This window comes from Typopeltis vanoorti, chromosome 7 (assembly GCF_054136105.1).
Source record: "Typopeltis vanoorti isolate ZY-2024b chromosome 7, IOZ_Tvanoo_1.0, whole genome shotgun sequence".
Classification (NCBI taxonomy): Eukaryota; Metazoa; Arthropoda; class Arachnida; order Uropygi; family Thelyphonidae; genus Typopeltis; species Typopeltis vanoorti.
Window position 1 is genome coordinate 97,468,538 of NC_143555.1, and position 25,299 is coordinate 97,493,836.

Sequence of the window (25,299 nt, forward strand, 5' to 3'; positions counted from 1 at the left end):
CTGCAGCAAGAATGAAATAATTGGCTGATATTCCTCTGAGCTGGAGGTTGTAGCCTTGAGAAATATGAGAATGGTTATTCAGCTAAACTGAGGTAGACGGAATGAGATAACTGGAAGTAGCTGGTTCAGTGAGTCAGCAGTTAACTGGAAAAAATACTGGTTGTTGGGAGGATAGGATACTGCTCATGTTGCTATAGGTTTAGCAGAAATGGGTGAAGGGGAGGGAAAGCAAAATAAATACTAATTATTCTGAACAACCACATAAATATCTGTAAAAGAGACAATACAGAAACTGACTGCCTATAAGACAGTAGCTGAAGAGAATCTGATCTATAAAAGAGGAGTCATCAATCATCAATGGAGGATACCTGTATAATAATAACAATCAGGTATTCTCGTAGAAAGGCTTAGACATTGGTTATACATGGTTATTAAATTACTTAAGGAATTTACAACGTACAAATGATATAAATTAAAATTAAACTTTAATCTATATTCCAATATTTTGGCACTGCACACAGTAGAGTTACTGTGTGTAGTGCCTGCATGCACTTGTCTTTATTTTAAGTTCCTGTGAAAATGGCAATGTGACACTGCCGAAATATTGGAATATAGATTAAAGTTTAATTTTAATTTATATCATTTGTACGTTGTAAATTCCTTAAGTAATTTAGTAAACAATCAGGTATCTCCAGTGATGACTGATTTGATGAGGTTTCAAGTACACCATCCCAAATGTGAGAACAGTATTCCAAGGTTGGGCAGATTTGGGATTTGTACAGAGTAGGAACTGGAGAGATGATAAATAACATCTTGAGTGGAAAAGGATGCCAAGTTTTTTTGCAAACTGAAGATGCAATAGAAGAGATGTGATTTTTGCCAGGAAACACTAGGCACAATCTGAGAAGAGAAAGCGATCTGATCTTGACTGTTTAGTTGGGCATTATCAAGGGTAAGAGGAGAAGAACTATCCCTTTTTGCAAGAAAAACTGTATTTTGTTCGGACCACCAGTGATTATGCAAATATGCTAACTACTTATATATTAGTGTGTTCAGTTTACAAAGAAAAATTCATGCATTTTATAAGCAATACAAGATCAATACAAGGTATTATTAGTTAAAATATTTTAACTAATAATACCATTTTCTACTATGTTTTTGCTTTTAACAATTATAATGTCTTGAATCACTTTTGCAAACAATTCCTTCTTTGACATTATAAGCAATGCTGAAAACATTCAGTATCATAAAAACTCAATAAAATAAAACCCTACATATATAACTACATTGGTCCATTTATGAATTTTGACTGGCTCCAAAATAACATCAGATGGACAGGATCAGTGTACCATCAACATGACAGCGACTTAGAAACAATCAAAAAACATTTAGATTAAAATCAATATAGAGAAATATTTTGAGAAAATAAATACTTCTTTCTCAACTTTCAAAGTTTTAATATCTGCTATCAACTATTCATCTTCTGCATATTTCATAACTGGATAAAAATTTTGACCAAGAATTACCAGTGTCCACTATGTATCTATTCTAGGTTGCCATGCATGATTAACTGGTTACCTTGACAACTAAGTGCTCTCTAAAGATAATGAGCATGCATACTATCCTCTTATTGACTGTATTTCTTTACAATAAAATTAGTGATAATCAAGAAAAGAGGTATTTGCAATGATCAGCATTCCCCAATTGGTGCGATGAATAAGGTAAAAAAAAAAAAAAAAAAAAAAAAAAAAAAACTGATTTACAAAACATAAAAACAGAATCAGCATTATGTAAATAAAACTGCCAATTAGACCAAAATTCTTCTGATGTGTAATTGCCAATTAAAAATTCTCACTTGTCACAGACAAGTGAAATTTTCCAAGCTTTGTGGGTATAGGCTCATTGAAACTTTATATGAAAATTTTATGTTTAATTTCAGATGATTACTTCCCATTCCCAACAAATAACTATCAAACAATTCTTATTTAAATCTCGTTGCTGCAGAAAGGACCACAGAATTTTTTTTAAAATTTTTTTATTTATTTTTTATTTTTAAAGATAAGCATGCTAATTTGAAGGGACTATAACGTAATTGGGAACACATTTCCACTTTGTTACATTGTCTATAGTCAAATATTGATTTTTTGTTAGAGAAAACACCTATTTCATATATTCTTCCCTTATTTCTGTCCATTAATAATTTAAATTACATGAACATCGAATCCTATAAACTACTGCCAGAGACCATGCATGAATATTTCCACAGTAAACAGAAACAGTAAACAGAAAAATAGAAATAGGTCAACTTTGAACCAGAAAGAAAGCAGTCAAATAATTTCTTTAAATGCAGGTGAACTCTTTCATGTAAGGAATGGTTATGCTATGACCAGTTAAGATATCGCTTCGTTGTTCAGTCAATGCCTAACATCAAACTATTTTTTATGGAAGAAAACCATTTACCAGCAATTGACTGATTTGGCAATGGGCAGCCCCCTCTCACCATCTTGTGCCGATCTTTTCATGGAAGATCTTGAAAGTAGAATTTTATCTCAAGCAGACCCCAAACCCACAATATGGTGGAGATATGTGGATGACATCTTCATTGTGTGGAACCACAAAAAAGATGACTTATTTGAATTCCTAAATAAGATCAACTCCTTTCACCATTCAATCAAATTCACTCTGGACCTTGAAAAAGAAAAACAACTACCATTTCTGGATATCCTAATTAAGAAGCAAGCTAATGGCTGTTTCAACCTCTCAGTTTATAGAAAACCCACGAATACAGGATGTTATTTACACTTCAGCTCTTCCCACCATATTTCTCAAAAACTCAGCATTGTACATATGCTAAAGAAGAGCTGTCCGGATTATGACAGACCAAAAATATCTCCAAGACGAATTGACACTGATATCCAACAACCTCATCTTGAATGGCTACTCCCTGAGACTTGTTAACAAGATTCTGTTCTCTGATCCACCACAAAGACAACAAGAAGACACTCAATATATTACCACAATCGTCATTCCATACGTGGGGACAGCCTCCAACAAGGTTGCTAAACTCCTCAAACCACATAGAATGAGAGTGACCTTTAAACCTAACGATACAATTCGAAAACTCTTAAGATCTCCAAAAGACTTCCATCCTTTCTTTAAATATGCTGGTGTTTATAATATCCCATGTTCGTGCGGTTTAAGTTACATCGGCGAAACTTCAAGAAGCCTTGAGATAAGACAGAGAGAACACATCAGATATGTCAAAAACAACAGACAAGATATATTGGGCTTATCTTTCCATTTCTCAACAACCAACCATGTCATTGAGTGGGATAAAAGCTGTACTTCTTACATAGGAGAGGATTACCACTCTCATATTTATAAAGAAGCCACAACATTCGCCCGTTCTGTAGAAATCTTAATAGGAACCAAGGTTTAATCTTATCTGAGATCTGGAAGACCCTAATTAGATCTCTAAATACACAAGAAGTGAACTTTAGTACCAACTATAAAACGTTCCTAAACAACAACAAGTGAAATCATGTACGCACCACACGTGTATTACACACGTTCTGTGTTGTTTTGTAATTTATAATTAGAATTCTGTTAACGTCTTGTCTGTAACATGTTTTGTTAGCTTTAGTTCCTATCATCAGTCCTGTACCCTCAAGATGCCAACAGTTTAAGTTGGTGAAACTAGTTGGTATTAAAATAGTTTTTTCTCAGATACTTGATCAACATTTCCCAAATAGTCGATTCACATAGCTTCTGTGGTCAAGAAAAAATATTGTTTAATATAAATAATCATGTGTTCTAGTTCTTTTGGTGATATTGCTATTATATGATATCATCAGCGAATTATAAATTGCTTAAGTATTTTCCATCAATATTCATTCCCTTTTCTCCCAACTGTTTTCTCATAGCATATTCGAGGGCTATAGCAAATAATTTTTGTGAGATAGCTTCCTGTCTGATTGCTCTTTTTATTTCTATTTCTCTTTCTTTTCCATTTAAATGTATTACTTCTGAATTTCTCTCATATACAGGTATCCCTCGATTAACGTGGCTAATTAATCCCTTGATGTTACCGCGTATATCAAAATCGCGTTAATCAAATCTAATAATCAATGGTAAAAATTACAATTCATCCATGATCGATTACTGTATTAATAATTCGTTTTATATGGCTCTTTTAAGGAAAGATAAAAAAATGAATGCAAAGTAAATGTTTAATAAATACTTGTACCTACATTAGTTACTGCAATTTTTTTTTATCAAAAGAAGTTATGAAGAGTCGTTTGAACAGTTTTAGTTTTTTTTTTCTTATCGGCATAAATTCTACAAAAACAAGCAAAATGACTCTCCAGAGCTTGGCAAACAAGCAATGAAACATAAAGAAAAAACACAGCAAATATAATACATGATGATACAAATTAAGTGGATATGGAATTCAACATTATTTCATAGCCGAATATATAGAAACTAAAAGTTTTGGCGGATTCAAGCATAAGCAACCTTATGGGCAACTCGTAGTAAAGGTGGAGTAAGCTCCAGATCACTTTCCTTAGTATTTTCCATAAATGTAAAGCACATCTCCTAGAGGACATGTATGATAAATAAGCCTTTGGCTCTCTATTTCAGTAATACATGATGGTTTATTTATTTTCAGTTACAACCTAGAAATTTTTGCACAAAGAATTAAAAAAAAAAAACTATACTGACATCAGAGGTCACGGTATATCTCTCAGATACGATTTACTGTCAAATATCACAAACCTTTACATAACGTGTTAACTGACAGTGCAAAAAACAGTGCGGAATATCACTCGTAACATATCCTCATGACCTCCAAGCTATACAATGAATTGTGTAAGAATATTTATATTAAGCATTTTGCATGTATCTGTCAGATCAGCTGCGAGCTCCGCAGGGTTAAAGGCGCGTTAATCAAAATTCTTGCCGTGTATATCAAGGGATTGCCACAATTAATTTCGGCACATTAATCAAATCTCGCGTTAAGCAAGGGATACCTGTATATAAGTTCCCAGTTTTATACATAAGTTTTGAATTCCCAGATAAAGTTTCAACACACACACACACACACACACACAAAACAATTATGATGGATAACAAAGAATGAAGAAAACAATATAAAGAGACATTATGAAAAATTTTTGTTTATAACTAAATTCCTTTTTCTTATTATTCATACTGTGGTTAATTCAATTTAAGATTTCTAGTCTGGTGAAAGAAAAAAAAAAAGCAGTTGGGATGTAATATTAAAACAAAGAACTTGTAACAGTTAATAATTACCAAGTATATTAAGTATAAATTTATGTTATATTAAGTATAAAATTAATATAGTTATTATTGTTATTAATAACAATTAATATAATTAAACCAAACTGCTCAATGCTTGGTTTCCAGACCAAATATGGAGCAGGATTTCTAGTTTATGTAAAAAAATAAATAAAACAAAAACTTACTTTTAAAAAATCTTGGCCCTTCCCCCCATACAAAGGCACTATAGATTTAAAACTTGGGTGGAAGGCACATAAAAAAATAAGAAGAAGAAGAATATAAAAAAAAAAAACTCTTAGCATTCACAATCCGTTAAAACATCCATTCTATTCACCCAATACTTTCTATGTAAAAAAATCTGCACCTCTCTCCCTTCTTGACTACACTTTTAAAAGTGTAAAATCTGGGTCACCAACTTAAAGTCTCTAACATTTTTTTCAACCTAACCCACGAAATTCTGCAATTTACATTTATATACCTCTCCCCACAACAAACTCAACAATGCTAAGAGTATGCAAAAGTGTAAAATTTTAAGAAAATAAAGTAGAACAAATGAGATGTGAACTGCAGAATTAAATATGCAATTACTACTATGGGGAAAAGAAAACAAGAACCAAACACTAGAGAATCAGTGGTAAAATCTGAAGGAAACAGTGACTCTGACAGGGAAGTACCTGGTGAAGTTACTGACAAAAGAAAAATAAGTTAAAGAATTGGTTAATGAAAATAAGAAATCATACAAAATATCCCTATCCAAGAAGTCAGCATGTGCTTGTAACAAAAATTTTATTGTCATTAATGTACAAATTGAATAACAGTGAACCAAGGAGCTTAAATCTTGCAGGCAGACTCACATTCCACATATACCACTTTTTCATATCTGTTAATCAGCCATCCTCTTATCAATGCCACCAATATTTTATAATCCAAACCTATATTCTCCAATTTATACAAGTCTTTTATACTGTATTCTGTCAAAAGCCTTAGCAAAATCCAAAAGCATCATGGTGTATACATTACCCCCTTGTCTAACTCAATGGTAACATTATTATTATAGAATGTGAGCAAGTTGCTAAAACATGACCTTCCCTTAGTAAACCCATACTGCTCATTGCAAAGTAGAGATTCTCTGTCAACCCATTCTCAATGCAAGCCCCGACCAACTTTTCCAAAATCTTCATCATCACTCCTGAGATACTAATAGGTCAATAGTTGGACACATCAGTCTTTGCACCATCCTTGTGCAATGGGATTACCATACATTCTTTCCACTCCTGTGGAATCTTCCCTGTTCTGAGACCTAAATTATATACCCTGATCAGAGGAATAGTCATGAAATATAAGTTTCTGTGGTTTAGCAGTTCTGTGGGAAGTTTTCAGTATTGAGACAACATTAGCCAGCCTGGTTGGCTGAGTGGATAGCATATCCACTTTCCAGCCAAAAGGCTACAGGTTCAAATCTCACCGTGGGCATGGATGATTGTGATTATCTGAGGAAATACCAGTGGTGGTCGGCGATAGATGGTGTTGGTGACTGAATGGTGGAGATGGAGTTGTAGAGCAGGTGCCCTCCCTCAATGAGTCCTTGGACTAACTGGAGGTGTCTAATAATAATTATGATATAAATAAAGAGTTTAATAAAAATATTAAAATTAAAACCCGACAAGTTTCGTAAGTCATAAGAATTTCATCAGGAGTCTGGTACAAAAAGGTTTTATACAACAAAAGACTATAAACAATTAATTACACATATTGATGTCATGATAACTTAATTATCACATACAAATGAGAAACCAGAACTAAAAACTTTAAATTAATTATTGTATGCATGTTGGAACACTGCTAGTCATTGCTATCACATTCTGTGGCATCACGTGTGTCATATCGTAGGTCCATGGCAGTTAAATTTTTAATGAAAGCAGACCATACTTGGTGTAAGATTAAGCCTTGATTTTTATTGCATTGTGTAGGGATCCTAAGCATTTGCAAGTCTTCTTTAAACTTTCTTGTAAAACAATTATGCAATATATGACATTTTTGTTTGTTCCCAAACTACTAGATGGCCTGAAGTAGTTGTGTGGAATGCTGCCCGATTTATGCTACCTTCTTTTTTCGATATCTTTTATGTTCAGACATGTGGACCTCTCCCAACCTTCCTGTCTGGCCTACATAGCAAATGCTAAAAGAGCAATGAATCTCATAAACACCTGGTTTTTTAATGGAGTGATGTGGAGGTTTTGGTGGATGTAAGACTCTCGAGATTTTTTGTAAAAATAAAAAAAAGCCCCTTTTACATTGTACTCATGGAGCAAAGTAGCCATTTTGTCTGTAACATTCTTGATGTAGGGTAGCATGATTGCATTCTTGAAATCTTGTTTAAGAGATGTATTAAGAATTTTGCTGATCATCTTGGGTTTGTAACCATTAAGTACAAAGTTCTGTTTCAGGTAGTGCAGTTCTTTATTCCTTTGAATTGATGTACGTGATATATTGTATGCCCTTTCTCGTAAAGTTTTAATTATGCCTATCTTTTGTAATGGATGGCAGTGTGAAGTGGCATTTAAAAATCTTCCTGTTGTGGTAGGTTTTCTATATACAGAAAAGGATAACCTTTTTTCCTCTTTGTTTACTTCAACAAGGATACCAAGGAATGGTAATTTTTTGTGCTGTTCTAGTTCAAGAGCGAATTTTATATTGGTATGCAAGTTGTTCAGATAATCTTTGAAATCAATTAACTCATCCATTGTTCCTGACCAAATAATGAAAATATCATTAATGTAATGTAACCTAATTTTTGGTTTCTTCCGATAGTTTTTTAATGCATTAATTTTGAAATGTTCCATAAACAGGTGGCTAAGGCTGGAAAAAGGGGGAAACCAATGGCAAGTCCTTTTTTGTTCCCAATATTTGTCTTGAAATATGAAAAACGTGTTTTCCATACAGTGTTTTAATAGTCCTACAGTGTCCGGTGAGAAAAGGTTTAAAAGTAGATCCACTGTGTCATTTCTGGATACAGTGGTGACTACATCTAAACTTGCTAAGATGTCTGAAGGCTCTATATTTATATCCTTTACCTTTTCAATAAAATGTAAACTATTTTTTTACAAACGATTCTGTTTTTTTCTGTGTGGTGATATCAGGTTTGAGAGATATTTTGCTAAGTTTGAGGTTGGGGAATCTCTCCCATCTACAATTGGCTGTAACGAAATATCCTTTTTTTGTATTTTTGGTGTGCCATAAATTCTTGGAACTAATGGATGTTTTGATGATAAAGATTTTTTAAATTCTTCTGGCAAATTAGGTAACTTTTTGATCAAGTCATTGGTTTCATTAGGTGTCCACCATGTGGGATCCCTAAGGATAAATAAGTAAAGGAATCTTCTAATAGGCTGTTTATTTTTCTTGATTATTCATCTGAATTCATAATCAAGAATTTATGGTGTACCAAAAATACACAAAAAAAAGGATATGCCATTATGGTCAATTTTTTTTTACTTTAAAAAAAATAACTTTTATTTCAGCATAATGATAGAATTCTTTGGGGTTGTCTTTAATTTACAGAGCCAGTTTCTTTTCATACTCAGACTTAGCCTTCTGTACAACAGTTGTGACTCTTCTGGCCTGCTGCTTATAATTTTAATAATGGACATCATCATTGTGTACATGGTATTCCTTCCACATCATCCTTTTCTCAACGAATCTCTTGCTTTATAAGCTGACACATCCATTTCACTCCTACTCTATCCCACAAACTGTAGGGACACATTCTGATGTTGCATCATTTAAGTATTTTTTAAAACACTGCCCATACATTGTCGAAATCCTTCCCGCCCAACAACTGATACAATGGTGCAGAATCCAACATGCTCCTCAGTTGGTCATAATTTCTTGCTTTGTAGTTCAGCATGTAATCTTTTCTGAATGGAATATTCATAAACTTAGCCACTTTCCAAGTGAGTAACACATGATCACTGTCACCAGCCAGAGACAGATAGTCACGTCTTTAACTGAAATCCCCTTTTACACTATACAATTGAACACTTTTTGACTTCAAGTTCCTTCTGTCACGTGCTGATTTAGGAAGTTGTCTCACAACAGCTCAATAAATTCAGTTTCATTCTTCTCATGAAATTTTATTGCTACTCAATCAATGTTTGGATAATTAAAGTCCCCCATTATAATTACTCTTTTTTGCACTCATTGTCTTTACTTAGTGATACATTTCTTTGTTACTAGCAATGATCCATCACTAGTCCTGTACAACACCCCACTATGTACTGGATTTTGTTAACCTCCACTTCACTGTTGCTAGTATTACAGTTATAATTCTTAACACCAATGATTCAAGTCATCCAACATCAGTAGTATGCCTCTTCCTTTTCTATCCTGTCTATCCATCCTAAAAATACTATTCCCTTTACACTTGATACCAGTTAGTACGTCTACTTCCAATAGCCAAGTCTCACTAATGCCTACAATCTGAGGTACCAACATACTGACCAAGCCAACAGACTCCAGCCCTTTGTTTCTGATACTCCTAGGTTTGTGTACATACATAATAAGCTAGCTAGCAGTTTTTTTTTTTTTTACTCTTGTCTGTATTCTCTGTGTGACACAGTTGAACAACTAGCAGATCTTCGTTCTGACCCAAACATCTTTGCACATGCTTGATGGATTCAAAGTGGACAAATACAAAATCAAAATCGTTCTCTCATCATTATCATTTACATCAGGGGTCTTCAATGCATGGCCCGCCGGCCATTTTGAAAAAATAACTACTTAACATTAAAATGCGATTAAATAAAAAATTATTTCAATGAAGCCTGCGGGCCACTAGGCTATACTGCGGTATTTAGAATTGTAAGATGCTTTCCAGATTCACAAGGAACGCTGTGCATTTGATACTTTACATAAAAATCCTATAAAAATAAATATTAAATAGACATGCTTCTTCAGCCATCACCAAGCCAAGCGGTACTTAAGTACTAACGTCGCAGGTAGATGGCTGAAGCAGTAGTTCATTTGAGTGAGCTTCTAGTGCCTTCCAGATACATCTCAAAGGTTCTCGATAATTCGTTATTTTCATATAAATACAAGAGGATCTCATCCACAGTCAGTCAGTCGGTCGTGAACAGTACAATATTCGTGGATAAGCGCACACAGGTTCGTCGTGTCAGCCATAGCCTATTGTGGTTTTATATTGCCAGACGTTTTTTTTCTTTTTCATTAGTGTGAGACATATCTTGGGATAACTGAGAACAATCTTGGGGGAGACCACACTCCTACCTGGCGCGTCCCCTGGGTGGCAGATGGGGGGAACTCAAATGGGTTGCTCTGAATAAAGAATAAAGAGCCATGGACCAAAGGATGTAACAGAGGCATGGCAAGCTGGCTACATTATTATGCCAGTAACTTTCATGAGCAGGAGAATGTCTACAAACTGAGATAGTGCTACTGCATACAGGACAACCGACGCGCCTACTCGAAGACCACATAGAGTAGGTGAGAAATCAGCAATGTGATCAGCCAAGGATGTGAAACATGTACCCTCAACATAAGATCACTATACCAACCTGGAAAATTGCAATTAGTCCAGGAAAATTTAAAAAGACTGAAATGGAGTATTTTAGGTTTATCAGAGACACATTGGTGCAGAGATGGATTCATGGATTTACCAGAAGGAAGACTGTACTTCTTAGGAAGAAAAGATAACATACACAGAGAAGGAGTTGCATTATTAATTGAAAAGAAACTTACACACACTCAGTAATTGAAATAAACCCAGTGTCTCCTAGAATAATCACAGCCAAACTTCAAGCAAAAGAAAAGGTCAAACAATTAAAATAATCCAAATATATGCACCAGACAGTAACCATTCAGAGGAAGAAATAAAAAATTTCTATGAAGAACTACAACAGGAAATAGATAATCCCAAAAATAGAGAACTCATGATAGTGATGGGAGATTTTAATGCTAAAATAGGACAGTTCACAGCAGACAAAAAAGATGTGATGGGGAAATTTGGATACGGAGAGCTTAACGACAGAGGAGAACAATTACTCCACTTCTGTAAAGCAAACGATCTAATGTTTACAAACACATTGTTCTATCAACGCCCTAATAATAAATATACATGGACATCCCCAGATGGTAATATAAAGAACTGCATAGACTATATCATCATAAACAAACAATGGAAAAGATCAGTAAATAATGTACGAACATTAAGAAGTTTTGATTTTGACACTGACCACGAAATATTAACTGCCAAAGTGAAGATAAAATTCAACAGGAAAAACAATATCAGAAAAGAAGAAAACATCAACCTATCAAAACTAAAAGATAGCTCAAGCAGAAGACAATTTTTAGAACAGATGTGCTTGAAATTAAAACCCTCCATCTTCCAGAACAGTGGAAAATACTGGGAAGAAGGAAAAGAAACAGTGTTATTAATTGCAAAAGACTAGGTTCCAAACCCAAAATAAACAAACAAATGCAATAATTAGGGCATGGACTGTGTAGGTGATATCACAGTCTTTTTGGCAGGGAAATTTGTAAACAACGTTGTGGTGTTCTAATATTTCTTTGTGCGTGTGTGAAGTTTAGTAGGTTTTAGAAGTGTTGCCAATTTTTGGTTTGTGGTGAACATCAGTTTATAGTCAGCGTGTTTGAAAATGCATTTGTAGGTTTTGTATGTGTTCTGGATGTATGGCAGTTCAATAATTTTTTGTGTTGGGAAGGTTGTTTTTGCCTGGTTTTGGCTGTTTTGTTGGTGTAATTTATAAGTTGTGTTGGGTATTTCCAATTTTTTTCTGTGTTGAGATAATTATGGTTTGTTGAAAACCTGTAAGCATTTATGAATTCTGTTAAGATGACAGATTTTTTAATCAAATAAGGATGGTATGAGTTAAAATGAAGGTAGTTTCCAATATGTGTGAGTTTGTGGAATATTTTCAGGGCTATTTTGTTGCTTGTTCTGACTACAAAATCACAAACCCACACGTAGCGGAAAGTACCTCCAATTTAACTCATACCATCCTTATTCGATTAAAAAATCTGTCATCTTAACACAATTCATAAATGCTTACAAGTTTTCAACAAACAGTAATTATCTAAATACAGAAATAAAGAAGTTAACACAAATTTTTCAAAATCAGAATTACCCAACACAACTTATAAATTACGTCAACAAAACAGCCAAAACCAGACAACCAAAACAAACTTCCCAACACAAAAAAATTATCAAACTGCCATACATCCAGAATACATACAAAGCCTACAAATACATTTTCAAATACACTGACTATAAACTGGTGTTCACCAAAAATTGGCAACACTCCTGAAACCTATAAAACCTCACACACACAAAGAAATATTAGAACACCACAACATTGTTTACAAATTTCCCTGCCCAAAAGACTGGACATCCCCAGATGGTAATATATGTCACCTACACAAGTCTACCATCAGGTCTCTATAGAAAAGACTACAAGAACACTTCCGTGACTGTAAAGAAAAAACAGGATACAAAGTACAGGAAAAATTGAGATAGCAGTCTATGCCCTTGAGCAAAAACATATCCCGCAAATCGACAAGGCCATAATATTAGACATACAAGACAATATCGGAAACAATAGCCATAAAATGTGACGAAAACTCAATAAACGTCCACCGATCCTACATAATCCGAGAGTTGGAAGCTCCACAACATAAAAATTAGTCACGACTCAGACCAATGGGGGGGGGGACTACACAAGTACACCAAAGACAGAGACACCTAACCAACATGACATAGCATCCACTTCCCCCCACTAGTTCCGAAGACGACAGCTGTCGAAACGGCTCACACCCTGTCACTGCCATCCCTGACTTTTTCCCTTAAATCCCTCCTCTTCCACCCAAAAAAATAATTTCTATCTTCAGATCCTTCTCTCACCCCCTCCCAAAACGTTCTCTACCCACCCTTAATAATAATATTATATATATATATATATTAAAAAACCTGGGTTTTTTCCAAATAATTCCCCCAGTTCCCCCTTCCTTTAATAGATTAACATTATATGAAGGCACATCGCTGGAATAAGGAGACAGAAAACAACATCCAAAAGTTATGTCCAAATTTCTCCTATTTTTATTCTTCATATATTAGTTTTATAACACTTCAATAATACCCTAGAATTTTTGGGTAAAGAGCCAATGACATTGTAAAAAAAAGGTAAATGAAAGTAGGCTATATTAGCCATTAAAATAATAATGTGGTTTTTAAGATATCAAGAACAATTAAAGGATGCACAAAATTAGATCACATTAAAAAATGAAGACATTAAAAGAGTATAGTTTAAATGAAAAGATCAAAGAACACAGAGTGAAATGGAAACAGCATTTATATAGAATGGAAAGATAATGTGCCTTAATGGTGGATTGATTCGGTAACAAGTGCCTTAGAAGCATGAAATGTCAGACATAACAATATTGCAGTGCTCACAAGTAACAGGTTGATTTGGAGGAAAATTGTTGATAGGAGATTAATAATAATGTAAACTTAATCATGTAGTGCTGTCACAGTAACCAGAACACCCCTTGGGGGTACATGTCAGGAAATTGATGATGATGAGGAGGAGGAAAGATAATGACCACCAAAAGAAATGCAAAAATACATACATACATACTTAGGAATAAATGTAGATACTGAAGGTGGAGCTGACAGGAATATAATGTAAAGATTGAAAAGCAGATACTGCTTTAAGAAAATTAAATACAGGCTTACCCTTGAACAATGCTGGTTTGAACTGCACAGACCACCTATACACAGATTTTTTTCACTAAATATAATTTATTGATATTGCTGGAACCAGGGATAGAGTGATGCCAGGACAGCAGGTAAGTAGGAGAACACAGAGAGAAAGTGTCAGAGGGGGAAAGAGAGAGAGAGAGAGTGAGGGATGTAGGTGAACAATCAAGGAACAGAGTGGTAAGAGGTATCATGTCTGGAGACTCGATGATCTGTGGTGTGCAAGATAGAATGCAAGAGGAGTGTCTGCATGGAGGAACGATAGAAAGTGTGGCAATTAAGCAGGGTGAAAGAGTGGATGAGATGATTGTGATGGTGGGCATGAACGACTTGAAAGCCAGTATAAATCGGGTGGCGACAGATCTGAGATTCATGCTTGAGGTTGTACAAAAGAAAACGCAGAGAGGAAAGATAGTGTGTGTCCCAGGTACGATAACGATGAGCTCAGCAGAAGAGCAGTAATAATGAATAGCATAATAACCAGAATGTGTCAGAAGAGACGATTAGAATATGTGGATGCTTGGAGGGCATTTGAGGAAAGAAAGGATATATGCGAGAGACCGCTTGCATTTGAATGAGGAAGGATGTAGACATCTGGAGAGACTGCTGTTTACTGAACGAGTCGATGTGTCAATGCAGGAAAACTAGAATTCCCAGGGTGGATGGCAGCAGGGGTGGCCTCTTGTGGAAATGGTTGCTTGGGGAAAGGGGGGGATGACATCAGGTGACAGAGTCCAATATAGTCTGGAGGAGATAATGATAGGTATAGAAGCGGTGACATTTTTATGCTTTATAGTGATGCCAGGAGTATCCAGAATAAAGGAGATGAATTAGTGGCACTGATAGCATCAGCCTGGCCAAAGGTTATTGGGATCTGAGACATGGTTGAGAGAAGATGATATAATAACAGGAACAGAAGTAGCAGGGTACAGCATTTTTTGGCAGAATAGGAAGGGAAAATGTGGTGATGGAGTACTGCTTATGATAAGTGATGACATATGTCCTCTAAGAGTGGAGGCTTTGGAAGGCAGTGACACAAATGGTTTTCAAAGCGTTATGTGCAGGTAGAGATGGGGAAGACGGAATATTTAGTGGGATGTTCCTACAAGCCAAGGAGCACAAGGGTGGGGGGGGAGGAAGAGATGTTTAGGCAGTTGAGCTTGGCAAGTGCAAGAAGAATGATTGTTATGGGAGATTTTGACTATAGCAGTATAAGTTGGAAAGAGGAAAAATGCATGTAGTAATAAGAGAATAGAATTTCTGGAATTCTTGAGGGACAGATGTCTTAGGCAAGATGTAATAATAGGTCAAGAGTTTGGGATTTGGTCATAGCATCATAAGAGCTGATAATAACTGAGATGACATCTCCCACCCTGTTGGAGAAAATGATCATGTGGTTTTGACTTGGAAGATGAATAGCCATGCAGGAGTATCAAAGAAAAGGGAACGTATGTGGAATTATAAGGCAGGTGATTATAATAGTCTTAGATATCAAATTGGAGAAGTTCCATGGAGAAGGCCAGGATATCATTAGAGCTTGGGAAATGGTGAAGGAATATTTGTTAGCTGCAATAGTAAGCTGTATTCCACAAGTGAAGAAGAGGACACAATTTGGTGTAAAGTGGATGGCAAACAATATCAAACAGGAACTGCAGGTGAAAAAGAGGTTATGGAAGAGATATAAGGAGAAGGGTGGAGAGCAGATGCATGAAGAATATAAGACTCAGGCCAGGAGAGTGACTAATATGATAAGGAAGCAAAACTGGAATATGAGAAGAGATTAGCACTAAGATCCAAAGATAATTCTAAGGAATTTTTTAGCTATGTGGCCAGTAGGAGGAGAAATGATTATGGAAGAATGACATTGTGGGATAAAAATGGGAATAGAGTGACTGATGCAGAGGACATATTGGAGTTGTTCAATGAGCGCTTTATTGAAGTATTTCATCCTGGAGAAGAAGATTTTAATACTAGAGGGGAGTAGGACAGGTTCAAGGTTTAGAGGTGCAAGAGGAGAGTGTGTTCCAAATACTGAGTACTCTGGATGTAAGTGAAGCAGTGGGACTGGATGGTATTTCACCACGGGTTTTGAGAGAATGTGCTAAAGAACCGATAGCTCCTTTGATCTTGGTTTTCAGTGAAAGTCTGGCTACAGAAAAGATACCCAAGGAATGGAAGGAAGGTAAGATAGTGTCATTGCATAAGGGCAGTAGCAGACTGGATGTATCTAACTATAGGCCAGTCTGTGTTTCATCAGTGGTTGTTAAGATCTAGGAGAAATTAGTGAGGGAACCATATATAACATTGGGCAGATGGGGGTAATGTTATATGTGAGTCAATATGGATCTGTTAAGGGGTGCTCTTGCTTTAGTAATATGACTGCCTTTTATAATAAAGTGACAAGAGCAATTGATGAGGGAAAGGCATATACTGGCATTTTTTTGGATTTTGCAAAGGCATTTGACAGGGTGCCACATGATAAGCTGATATTTCAATTGCAGCATATGGGTTTAGATGTTGGATTAGTCAACTGGATTCAGGATTGGCTGTCTGATAGGTATCAGAAAGTTGTGTATGGTGGGGCAGTATCAAGGAGGCAGAAGGTTACAAGTGGGGGGTAACTCCACAGGGTCCTGTATTGTTTAACTTTTATATCAATGACATTGTCAATGGATTGCAAGGGATATTCAGTTGTTTGCAGATGATATAAGGCTGGGAAGGGTTATTAGTGCAGATGCAGCAGCCCTGCAAGAGGATTGAATAAACTAGAGAGATGGGCAAATGAATTTCCTTCGGGGAAGTAGGGGAGACAAGAGATCTACAGGTGATGATTGATAGAAAACTGAAATTCAGGGAATATATTGCAAAGGTGGTGAAGGTAACCCAGAGAATTGCTGCAATACTGAGAAGGATGCTGACCTGCAGAGATAAAAGAGTTATCATTCCATTGTATAAGATCCTGATCAGACCACACTCGGACTATTGTTCTGAAATTTGGTCCCCAGGATTTGAAGGGGATAAATTAACTGTAGAAAGAGTACAAAGGTGGATAAATGGTTTCAGGACTGTAAAATGTTAGTTATGAGGATCGGCTGAGGGAATGTGGACTACAGAGTTTGGTATATAGAAGAAGGAGAGATAACATGATTGAAACTTTTAACCTGTTGAGAGGCAGTTACAGGGTTGACACTGAGGAGTTTTTTCACTTGGTGGAACAGCGAGAAGGAGCGATGATAAGGGACAATCCCTGGAAGTTGCAAAAGGAAGCTGTGAGCAAGAAGGTGAGGAGTGGTTTCTTTACATAGAGAGTGGATGAACTGTAGAATGCATTGCCTGATAGAATGGTGAAAGCAAGAAGAACGGTCAATGATTGGTATGACAGACTTTGTGTTTTCTAGGAAGGACCACCAATGATGAGTCTTTTCATTCCATGGAGGCCTGAATAATAATAATAAATATGCTGGAAAATGTTTTGGAGATTTACAATAATTTGAAAAACTCACAAATGAACTGTGTTGCCTAGAAATATTGAAAAAATTAAGAAATAGTTAAGTATGTCATGAATTCATGAAATATATATAGATACTAGTATATTTATCATTTACTACTATAAAATATACACAGATCTATTATAAAAAGTTAAGATTTATCAAAACTTACACAAACACTTACAGTTTGTAGATGTTTTTCACTTGGTTATACTATAAATTAAAGATGCCTAGAAATTATAATCTTGGTTTAATCCTTTACCAAAGTGTAAGCAAACCAACCGGATGGGAAGGGTAGTGACCCTTCCCATAATGAATAGCATTATACATGTCTGTAAGGAGATGTGCTTTACATTATGGCATACTAAGGCAAGTGATGTGAAGTCATTAGCCTCTATATATGAGTTGCCCAGTTGTGAAGTTACTTCAGGTGCAAACTTTGTTTACTTACACATGGATAAAGGATTAAACCAAGAATATAATTTCTTGGACTTTGTATCTCTAATTTATAGTATAACGAAGTGAAAAAACTTTCAACCTCTATCTCTAATCCAGAGTATTTTAGTAATAAGGTGTGACACCATTTGGCCATTTATATATGGAAATATAACTTATGCATTACTTCAATCTTGATATCACTTCTGGGTCTGTCGCCCACTGATGAGACCTTAATAAAGGTAAAATCCAGTCTGGGTAGTGACTCTTCCCATAATGCATAGCAATATACAATGTCCATAAGGATATGTGCCATGCATTATGGGATACTAAGGAAAGGTTAGCTAAAAATAGATAGTGATGAGCCCACTGCTAGGCATTCTTTTTGCTCATGGTATCTGTCTTGGAATTGAAAAAGCATGTTGATGCAATGCTCAAATATTTTATTAATGATAACAAGAGATCTATGGATCTATGAATCTATAATGCCAGCCTGGTTGGACTAGTGGTTATCGTATCTGCTCTCCAGCCAAAAGGCTGTGGGTTCGAATCCTACTGTGGTATGGATGTTTGTGATTGTCTGTTAAAATACTAGTGGTGGTTGTGGTGGGTGGTAGATGGTGTTCATGTATATGATGATGACGGTAGTTGCGATTTGTTGTAGTTGGTGAATTGAATAGCAGAGATAGAGTTATAGAGTAGGTGCCCTCCCTTGATGAGTCTTTGGACTCCCTGGAGGTGTCATGCAATAATAATAATAATAATAATAATAGGGAGCTCGACATAATAGGGGTGACTGAAACAAAAAAAGACAAAAACTGGTGAGATCTTTCTGAGCAACAAACACAAAATGTTATATTCAAGCAATGACAATCAAGGAAAAAAAGGAGTAGCTGATGTATTCAACACTAAATACAAGGCTAATCTTCTTGAATGGCAGGCAGTCTCAAGTACAGTGATGTGGGCAAATATCAGAATGGGGAACTCGACAATGACACTTATTTGTGCCTATTGTCCCACAGAAGATTCTACTAAGATAGAAGTGCAGGAATTTTTTGAGGCTTTAGAAAAAGCAACTGACACAATGAAAAAGGAAAAGTTGGTCCTTGTTGGAGATCTAAATAGCAGAGTAGGAAATGATTGTCAGACATACAAAAATATTTTGGGAAAATTTGGAGAAAAGAGCAAAGCTAATAATAATGGCAAATATCTGTTGGATTTCTGCTCAGGACATGGACTGGTTATTACTAACACCATGTTCCAACATAAAAATGTGCACAAATTCACATGGAGAGAAGAGGCTAGGAATAAGAAAAGTCTCATTGACTATGTTATTGTTGATAGTGATGTTTTCTCCCTGGTGCAGGACACCAGAGTGTACAGAGGATTTGAAATTGGAAGTGATCACTATCTAGTCTTGAGCAAGATAAAATTGAATTTCATATTGAAAAGAATAACATGTGAGAAAGTTTTAAAGTGAATAAAAGTTGAGCAGCTCTCAGATGTGAACTGTAGACTAAAATACACAAAGATTATTGAAGAAAAAATGAAAGAGTTTGAGAACAGGAACCAAACCTTGGAGATTCAGTGGCAAGCCTTTGAAGAAAATCCTGATTGATTCAGCCAGAGAGGCATGTGGTGAGGTTGTCTGCAAGGATAGAAAAATCAGAACTCCATGATAGACACAGGAAGTTAAAGAGGCAGTTAAGGAAAAGAAGAAAGCATATCAAAAGTTCCTGGCAAATAAGTCCGCTTGTGCTCTTAGAGAATACTGAGACAAATGTAAAAAAGCTAAACACTGTGTAAAACTAGCTAAACAAAAGTCATGGGAGGACTTTGGCAAGAATATAGAAAATAAATATCAAGAAGGTGGCAAAATATTCTGGAGGTTGTTGAAGAAGCTTAAGAATGGAGGAAAGAGTGCTGTAAAAGGAATTAGAGATGATAAAGGTGACATGAAAATGGGAGAAAAAGATATCCTTGAAGTATGGAGTAATTACTTCGAAAAATTACTAATGAAACTAGCAGTGGTAGCACAGTGGTAAAAAACACTCAACAGGCATACATATCCATACTTGAAGAAGAAAAAGCCATCAAAGGCTTGAAATGTCGAAAGGCAGCAGGAGTAGATGATATTCAACCAGATATGCTGAAGTATGGTGGTATAAAAGTCTTACAGTGGCTGCGCTGCATAGTTCAGAAGGTCTGGACAGGGGGATGAATTCTTGATGATTGGAGTAGAGCTCTCATAGTACCCATATACAAAAAGGGAAATAAAACTGAATGTGAGAATTACAGAGATATTTCCCTACTGAGTGTTCCTGGTAAGATTTATATAAGTATACTTGAGAAACGGTTGAGAAGAACTGTGGAAGAAAACTTGGTGAAGAACAAGCTGGATTCAGGTCAAATAGAGGCTGTCAGGATCGGATTTCACTTTACGACAAATAGTTGAGAAATCATGGAATATAACAAAGATCTGTATTTAAGTTTTGTAGATCTGGAAAAGGCATGTGACAAGGTGCCAAGAGAGAAGCTATTCAATACACTACAGTTATATAGTGTCAATGGGGCATTATATCAAGCAATACTTAGTTTTTATTTGAGATGTAAGTCAGCAGTTAGAATTAAAAGTAGTACAGGAAGATGGTTTAATGTTAAATCTGGTATGAGACAAGGATGTACATTATCCCCTCTGTTATTCATTATCTATATGGATCACATTATGAAGGAAAGTGGTATTAAACATGATATCAAAATTGGAGATGTTAATGTCAGCTCTTTGCTTTATGCGGATGATGTTATACTTCTAAATAAATCCGCTACAAGTCTGCAAGATTCTCTGACTAAATTGAATAACTGTTGTAATAGATATGGTATGAAGGTCAGCAATAAAAAGACAAAGACAATGGAAATAGGCAGAATCGTTGAAAATGTCAACTGTGTTGTGAACGGAGAACCTGTGGAACAAGTAAAAGATTTCAGCTACTTAAGCACGATTTTTAGTGAAGATGCTAAATTAAATATGGAAATAGACAACAGAATCAACAAAGCTGGTATGGTAGGAAGTCAATTGAATAAATTCATATGGAATAAGAGAGAAATGAGTTGAAACACTAAATTAGCTGTATACAAGACTGTGTTCAAACCAGTTTTAACTTATGGATCTGAGAGCTGGGTCAGAAGTAAAACACTTGACCAAAGACTAGAGACCGCAGATATGAGAGTCCTGAGAAAGATTAGAGGTATGAACAGATGGCATCAATGGCAATATCATATTAAAAATGAGGATATTAGGAAAGAACTTGACATTGTCAGCATCCAGGAATGTGTTAGCAGAGCTAACCTGAGGTGGTATTGTCACTTAAACAGAATGGGCGAGGAAAGATTAGCAAAACAACTGTTCTCTACCAGGTTGGTAGGAAAACGACCCAAAGGAAGACGAAGATATAGGTGGATTGATATGGTAGAAAGGGCCTTAAACCAGTGCTTCCCAAACTTCTGGATATCAGGGCTCCGTTTGGAAAAATTAAAATATTTCACGGCCTCCCCTCGAAAAAATATCATAATATAGACATATATTATTATAATATTTATTGTATTTATATTCAATACAAAACATACACAGCGAATATTCAAAAATCAAATGTAAATATTACATTTTTAGCATCTTACATACACATTTGACATGGCACATTATCTCATATATTTATATAGATAGATATATTGTTATTGTACATTTTCAGTACAAGCATATGAACGTAAAACGATTAGTAATAAACAAAGAATTAAAAACATAAAAGAAGTTTAATAACAATTTAATGTGATGGATCTGTTTCATTACTGCTACACAAAAAGTCAATATCAGGTGAAATATTTGAAACTGCAATTCTTAAATTTCTGCTTTGAAATGAAATTGATATGAATAAGCATATATTTACTAATATTCATTAAGCGCTGAAATATGCAGGAAGCAAAATTTGTGAACCCGCACCAATGTGTGGTTTCACTTCCCCCTCAACAAAACCTATGCCCCCCCAAGGGGGATGCAGCCCACAGTTTGGGAAGCGCTGCCTTAGACGATAGAAATATAAGATCTGATAATGTTGGAGTCTTGACAAGTAACAGACTGATTTGGAGGAAAATTGTAGATAGGAAGTTAATAATGATGTAAATTTTTCATTTAGTACTCTCATATCTTGTACACCCCTTGAGGGTACGTGGCAGGAATTTGATGATGATAATAATAATAATATAAATAACAACTGTCATCCACAATAAACAGATGTGATACAAGTACACATAAATATAAAACAAAGGATTTTATTTTATTTTACTGTATATGCTAATATGTGATTATCCTTGCCTACAAACTTCCTTTTCCATTCTTAATTAGTCATAAGCAGAATATTATAAAATTTGCGAATCAAAGAAAGAAAAAGAGAAACTAATTTCATATGAATGTTAACACTAGAGCTCGCACTCTATTAGGACTACTATACTATACTACTTACTCCTGAGGTGGTAATATTTTGGCTGGAGTTGGCTGATAGAGCTCAGCTCCTTCTACTTCCACTGGTCGTGGTTTTGTAATTTGTTCTCGTTCTATAGCTGCAATTCCAGATTCTGTGTCTGGAATTAGAGGCAAGTCACCCCAATGTGACTGCAACATCATTTTTACTAAATGTAAAAAATATATAAAAAATGCATAAATCACGCAACTAAGTTAAAAAAAATTGCATATCACACACACACACAAATCCACTTCACTGAAAGTGCTAAAAATATTTAGTTTAAGTTTAGATTATCATAACAGAATTGTATTATTTTTCACATCACAAAATTCACATAAGGAAATAAACAGCCATATTTCCTTGAAGTAACAGTCACAGTTTCTTACTTTACAGTTCCATATAGTTCTTTTCTTGATACTTCATGTTCATCTTGCCATCACCAAAATTAATATTCCATATGCAATAATTAGATTCTTCTTTATTGAGAGTGCAGATTTTATCAAAAATTTAATAAAATCTGAGTAGCTAAGGATTTAGTTGACCCCCACCTCCCACACACACATCCAGTCTTCAAAAGTTAGTTATGGCAAACCTTTGGGGAATAAAAGGCATTAGCAGATTTTATTTTTTATCAATTCTGACATCAATTTACTATTAAAATAAATAATGTTTATAAAATTAATAAATATAATATTTAAATATTTTAAATAAAAGTATTAATTATTAATATTTTAATAATAATATTCATGAAGTGAAGATGTCACTATCAACAATAACATGGTTAATGATGCTTTCTTATTTCTTGTCTTCTCTTCACATAAACATATGCACATTGTTATGTTGGATTATGGTGTAAGTAACGCCTTGTCCATACCGTGGGCAGAAATCCAGAAGAACTTGCCATTATTATTAGTCTTGCCAAAACATTTTTGTATGCCTGGTGGGATTCATTTCCTACTCTGCTGTTTAGATCTCCAACAAGGACCACTTTTTCCATTTTCTTTATGTCAACTGCCTGCTCACTTGAAATATTCTCCACTTCTTCCTTAGGAGAATCTGTGAAAGCATAGGCACAAATAAGTTTCATTATCCATTTCCCCATTTTGAAGTTTGACCATATAACTCTACTTGGAATTGCCTTCAATCTAGAACTTTGTGTTGAATGCTAATAACAACTGTGCAATCTGATGTGCTTTTTGGGCAAGTCCCCTAAACTTTAACTTCCTGTCCACGATCACCCCCAAATTCTTGCCTCATATAATTTTGTGCAGTTCAGTTCCATCAATACAGTTCATAGCCTGTGGTCACTTCTTTCCAAAGTGAATCTTCTCACACTTGACCATATTAAACTGGCAGCCATTTACCTTTACCCAAATTGCCAGTCTACTTAAATCACCTAGGATTTAAGTAGACTCTACATCAGTGGCAGCCCGTGAAGTTTTAAGTGGGGTGCTGCCTATACAAAATAATTTTTTAAAAAAATTATTTTTTTCCTAATCAGTAACCAATTTATTAATAAATAAATCTACAGATTTATTTATTAATAAATTGGTTACTAATTAAGAAAAAATTATTTTTTTAAAATTATTTTGTATAGGCAGCACCTCCATTTAAAATTCCACCAGCCGCCTTTGCTCTACATCATCTTCATTAGCTATCACAGTTCCCAGCTTTGCATCATCAGTAAACAACTGAACATTTCCCTTCAATCTACTTAAATCATCCTGCAAGATCTCTACATCATCTTCATTAGCTAACACTGTCTCCCAACTTCACATTATACAAACAACTGAACATTTCCTCTCAAATAATTTCCTATATCACTGATGTACAAATTAAACAGCAGAGAGCCAGATACAGAGACCTGTGGTACACCTCATCTCCTGTTCCTCTCAAAGACTCAACGCCTCCATAAATTTTAAGTGGGAGATGAATGTCATTGCCTGGTGTGAGACCACTGCCCCGCTTATTGGAGGCTTGAAAAAGTTCCGTGTTGGTTCTCTAGAGCAGGGTTTCTGGATTATGTAAAAAAAATAAAAATGAATTTTAAGTTTTTATCAATGTTTTTACAAAAAAACATTGATAAAAATGTTTTTTTGGTAAAATTGATAAAAAAATCCCTAACCCGTCCATGGTACAAAATGTACTATAGGTTTACAAATAGCCTTTCATGGGTGGGAGCAACATAAAAAAAAAATATATAAATAAAAAATGATATATATCCATCAGCCAATCCAAATCAATGGCTTCATATCCATTCCCATTTGCTCCAATTTATTATTATTATTATTATTACGTGACACCTCCAGGTAGTCCAAAGACTCACTGAAAGAGGACACCTACTCGACAACTCTTCGTCTCCACTATTTAACCCACCAACTACAACGAACCGCAACAATACCAATACCATCTACCACCCGCCACCATCACCACTACTATTTCCACAGACAATTACAAACATCCATGCCCACAGCAAGATTCAAACCCGCAGCCTTTTTGGATGGAGAGCAGATATGCTAATCACTCGGTCAACCAGGCTGGCAACATAGTTCCATCAGGAATCCTGTCAAATGCCTTTGCAAAGTCCAGCAATATAGCTGTTTTCTTTATCCAACTACATTGTCACTATTATAGAGAATAAGCAAATTACTAAGGCAAGACCCACACCTCACAAAAACCATTGCCCCCTACAGAGTATCATATTCCTGTCTACCTAGTGTTGAATTCTGTTTTTAACCAACTTTTCCAATACCTTATCCACCACACCTGA

General features: G+C 35.3%; 1 protein-coding gene across 3 annotated transcripts in view; it reads right to left on the reverse strand.

Annotated features, from left to right (window-relative positions):
• Window positions 1–25,299, reverse strand: part of LOC150104888 (STAGA complex 65 subunit gamma-like) — a 134,749-nt gene that overhangs the window by 103,300 nt on the left and 6,150 nt on the right. For 2 of the 3 annotated variants that reach the window (XM_090395405.1, XM_090395404.1), the window contains exon 2: window positions 22,530–22,695. In XM_090395405.1, coding sequence (XP_090251531.1) covers window positions 22,530–22,690 — 161 coding nt within the window. In that variant the 5' untranslated portion in view covers window positions 22,691–22,695. Of the gene's footprint in view, window positions 1–22,529; window positions 22,696–22,915; window positions 23,122–25,299 lie in introns of all 3 variants that reach the window. The other variant, XM_090395406.1, reaches the window with a different exon arrangement.